Consider the following 4,490-nt stretch of genomic DNA (forward strand, 5'->3'; position numbering starts at 1 on the left):
AGCAGCCAGCCGTTCGCCCGGCTCCAGGCGCAGCAACTCCTCGCGCCGTCGCGGGCGTCGGCGCCGTGCTTCCGCGGCGCCGCCGGAGCGGCCGCCGAGAGGTGGCCGTCGATGCGGAGCACCTGGTCCGCCGCGAAGGCGAGGAGCGTCGCTCGCACATCGTCGGGCACGTCGAGCGGCGTCCGCGCGAGCCGCGCGGCGAGCGTCGCGCCCATGAAGGCGTCGTCCGCCCAGATCCACCGCCCGCAATTATCGCTGCAGTTGACGCCTTTCGTGTAGCGGTTCCGGCTCGCGGCGCCGTCCTCCCACAGCGTCGGCCAGGGCAGGACGTAGCGCGTCGCGGCGGCCACGGCGATCGCGAGGTCCTGGGCCGACCCGCCGCGCTCCGCGCGGTCCAGGTAGGCCGACGCGAAGAGCGGCACGACGTCGCCGATCGCCGAGCCCCAGGGGATCGTCTCGTTTTTGAGGAGCGGCGCGGCGAAGCCCTCGGCGGCGCGCGCGCCGCCGGGCAGAAACCCGTCCAGCAGCTCGTCCGTCCAGGCGGCGAGCGCGCCTTGCGCGAGCACCCGGGAGGCCTCCCGCATGCCCACGGCGATGATGCCGGTCCCGTAGCTCCAGGCCGCTTCCCCGAAGACTGTGGACGCATTCGGCGCGACGCTGCGCATGATCTTGCCCGCGACGGCGTCGAGGACCTCCAGCGGGTCCCGCGCGGCGACGATCTTGCCCGCGACGGCGTCGAGGACCTCCAGCGGGTCCCGCGCGGCGGCCGCGGCCAAGAACAAGAACCATCGCATTGCCAACACGGTAACTTAGCGCGCTTGAAGCCACCTTGAATTTACGAATTTAAACGATGATGCGGCTGCTCTGGCCGCTCGTCGCCGTAGCAGCCCGCGAGCGGCGCGAGCTGCCGCTCGCGCCGCTCCGGCCCTGGAACCAGTCGAAGCTCCTGCAGCACCTGCACATCCAAAAAAGCGGCGGCACGAGCATCGACGCCTTCTTCGCCGAGCGCCGCGTCGTGGACCGCTACCGCGGCCACAAGCACTTCGACGCGTCCTGCATCGATAAGGACGACGGCGTCATCTTCATGGCGCGGGACCCGACGGCGCGCGCCATCTCCCACTTCCACTTCGTCAAGATGCACGCGTGGACCGCGAGCTACCCGGCGATCCGCGGCGCGCCGTCGCTCACGGCGCTCGCCGCGGCGGGCCGCGGGAACCTGTTCTGGCGCGACGGCGAGGGCCTCGCCAGCTGGCTGAGTGGTACCTACGTCAAGCCGGGCTACCACTGCGACGGCGCCGCGGAGCGCTTCGTCGGCGCGGCCGTCGCGGAGCGCGCGCTCGCGCTCATGCGCCGCGCGACGTGGTTCGGCGTCCTCGAGCGGCCCCGGGACAACGACGTCCTCTTCCGCCGCGTCTTCGGCGTGCCCTTGGACATGCCGCTGAAGAACGACAACCGGCGCTACGACGCGGGCGGCGAGGACACCGCGTTCCTCGGGGAGCTCCACGCGTGGGACCGGTGGCTCTACGCGTGCGCCAACGCCATCCTCGACGCGCGGCTCGCGGGGCGAAGCGCGTTCGCGGTGCCGGACGCCCCGTCGGCGGCGGCGCGGAACCGGTCCGAGGCCGCGCTGCGCGCGTCCGTCGGCGCGCGGCGAAGGCACGAGGCCGAGGACCGCGCGGCCCTCGCGGCGGCCGCCGGCCGCGGCGACGCCGCGCCGCCGTCGCCGCCGCGGCGGAAGAAGCGGCGGCGCGCGAATCGCCTCGGCGGCCTCCGCTGGGCGCTGGGGGCCGCGCCGCGCGTTCACGCTGTAACTTGAAGAGCATGTTGCACAGGGTTGCACCAAACTCTCCGGCTCCGCGCGCCGCGCGCTGCAAGAGCGCAGTTGTCCGCGCAGACGGCTTGCGCGACGTCAAATGGCTCGACGACTGCTGCTGCTCGCAGCGCTGCACCTGACGACGACCGCGAGTCTGACCTTCGGCCGCGGCGCCGGCCCCAAGTGCGACCAGGTCTGGCTCGCGCTCGAGGCAAAGGGCGTCGCCTACGCGACGGAGCGACGAGACGACGACGCGCCGGTCGTGCGCTGGGACGACGGCTCGGAGACGGCGGGCCCGCTGCCCATCATGGAGCGCCTCGACAAGGAGTGCGACGCCGGCGCGCGGCTCTTCGTCAGACCCCGCGCGGGCATCGACCGCGTCCGCGACACGAACCTGAGATTTCGACCCATCTTCCCGCGGAACACGCGCGACTCCGTTGGCGCGCCCTTCATGTACAAGGAGGACGGGTCGCCGACGTCGTTGGACTCCATCCGCGTCACGCTCGAGGAGACCGACGAGCTTTTAGAGGAGAACGCCGAGGGCGACTTCTTCGCCGGCGACGCGCTGACGGCCGTCGACTGCGCCTGGGCGCCCTACCTCGCGCGCATGGCCGTGCAGGTCCCGCTGCTCCACGGCCACTACGCGCGGTCCGCGGAGGAGTACCCCGCGCTGCATCGATGGTTCGAGGCCGTCGAGGCGGAGCTGCCGTGCTTCGGGCCCTGGCTCGACGATATGGCGGCCGCGTGGCGCGACGCGCTCGACGAGCCGCCGGGCGGCTTCCTCGCGACGACCGAGGACGTCGCGCGCGAGGCGGGCCGGGCCGTCGTCGAGATCGACCCCTGGCGCGAGGGGTCCCCGAAAAAGGCCTCCAAGGCCCAGATCGCGGACCTGACGCGAGGCTTATTCTAAATCTTCACGACGACCTTCCCGACCGTCGTGCCCGAGAGCATGTGGTCGATGGCGGCGGGCACGGCGTCGAGGCCCTCGAACGGGCGCTCGTCGACCAAGGACCGGAGCTCGCCGTCGTGGAAGAGCGACAGGACCCGGTCCTTGCAGCCGACGATCGCGGAGAAGTCGGGCCAGGCGTTGCCGATGATCGTCTGGTCGCCCCTCGCGATCGTTTCTTTTTTCCAGAAGAGGTTCGACGTGTCGAGGCCGTGGGCCGCCGTCTCGGCCGCGGCCTCCGGGTTGTGGGGATATTCGGAGATGTAGCCGATCTGCAGCAGCTTGCCCTTGGGACCGAGCGCGCCGAGGGAGGCCTGGAGCATCTTTCCGCCGACGCCCTCGAGGACGACGTCGAAGCCCTCCGGGCAGATCTCCGCGAAGGCTTCCGCGCACTCGCGCTCTTTGTAGTTCACGACAAAGTCGCAGCCGAGAGCCTTCAGGATCCGGGCTTTTTGCTCGCTCGAGCACGTGCCGACCACCGTCGCCCCGTTTTGCTTCGCGATCTGCACCGCGTAGTGGCCCGCGCCGCCGGCCGCCGCCGTGACGAGCACCGTGTCGCCGGCCTTGATCTTGCCCGTCTCCTCGAGCATGGCGCAGGCCGTGAGCGCGGAGATGCGCAGGCCGACGTACTCGGGCGTCGCCTCGGGGATGCGCCAGAGCATGGACGCCTTGCTCGTCGAGTACTCGGCGAACGCCGCGTTCACGAAGCAGACGCTGTCGCCCACGGCGACGTCGCGCACGTCCGCGCCGACGGCGGCGACGAGGCCCACGCCCTCGGCGCCGAGCGCGAAGTCCGCGGCCTCCTTGTTGCCGGCGAACATGTGGTCGCCGCGCGCGCGGAACGTCTCGCAGCCGCCGTTGACGCCCGCGTAGCACACCTGCACGAGCACCTCGTCCGCCGCGAGCTCCGGCGTTTCTACGTTGACCACCTTGGCCACCTCGCCGAAGCTCGAGCCCGTCGCGCCGGCGACGAGGGCATTGTAGCTCGTCGGCACGGGCCGCAGTTCCAGCGCGCTCGGCTTCGCGGCCACGAGCGACAGCAGGGCTGCGCGGTGGGCCCACATGACGAGATCGGGGTGCACGCTGCGGGCCTCTGCGACGCGCAGGGACACGATGGCCAGCGTGGCGCCCGAAGGAATTGAGCATCCGATGGTGCCGTTGTGAGAGCTGTTTGAGGACGATGCTGCCGTTTCCAAATCCTAAATCTGACGGCGCGTGAGCATCGGCTGCCTGACCTGCGTGGAATACTTTTGCAAGCCACATGTGGCTCGTACTATCCTGTTCGCATTGCTCTTCTCGGCTGCCAATGCCATCACGGAGCCGACGGAGCCCATCACGGAGGCGGACGTCGCTGCCGTGCAGCAGGAGTGGAGCGACTCCCTCATCAGCATCGGCAAACACTACACTGACGGTGGCGACTACCAGGCCGTCGCCAAGGCCACGCTCGACAAGCTCTACGGCTACGCGTCGGGCTTCGACGTGCTCTTCAAGCCGACGAAGGCGGCCGACAAGGCCATCCGCCTCACGGAGGCCGAGGCCGCGTCGTACTTCGTCGGCGCGAACGGCGAATGCAGCGAGGACAAGGGCTTCGCCTTGGCGCCCTACACGGCCGTGAGGTGGGAGAACCAGGGCACGATCTTCCACGGCGACTCGGCGACGGCCATGGGCGAGTACTACTTCACGGACGCCGGCGGCGGCGTGACCAAGGCCGAGTACACGTTCCAGTACGCC

General features: G+C 70.6%; 1 protein-coding gene across 1 annotated transcript; it reads right to left on the reverse strand.

Annotated features, from left to right (window-relative positions):
• Window positions 1–2,701: 2,701 nt before the first annotated feature.
• Window positions 2,702–3,862, reverse strand: AURANDRAFT_60024 (hypothetical protein; the record flags this gene model as incomplete). Its single annotated transcript, XM_009037468.1, has 1 exon — window positions 2,702–3,862. One exon carries the CDS (start codon window positions 3,821–3,823, stop codon window positions 2,720–2,722), a length of 1,104 nt encoding a protein of 367 aa, XP_009035716.1.
• Between the last annotated feature and the right edge of the window lie 628 nt (window positions 3,863–4,490).

Source organism: Aureococcus anophagefferens, assembly GCF_000186865.1.
Source record: "Aureococcus anophagefferens unplaced genomic scaffold AURANscaffold_6, whole genome shotgun sequence".
Lineage (NCBI taxonomy): Eukaryota > Pelagophyceae > Pelagomonadales > Pelagomonadaceae > Aureococcus > Aureococcus anophagefferens.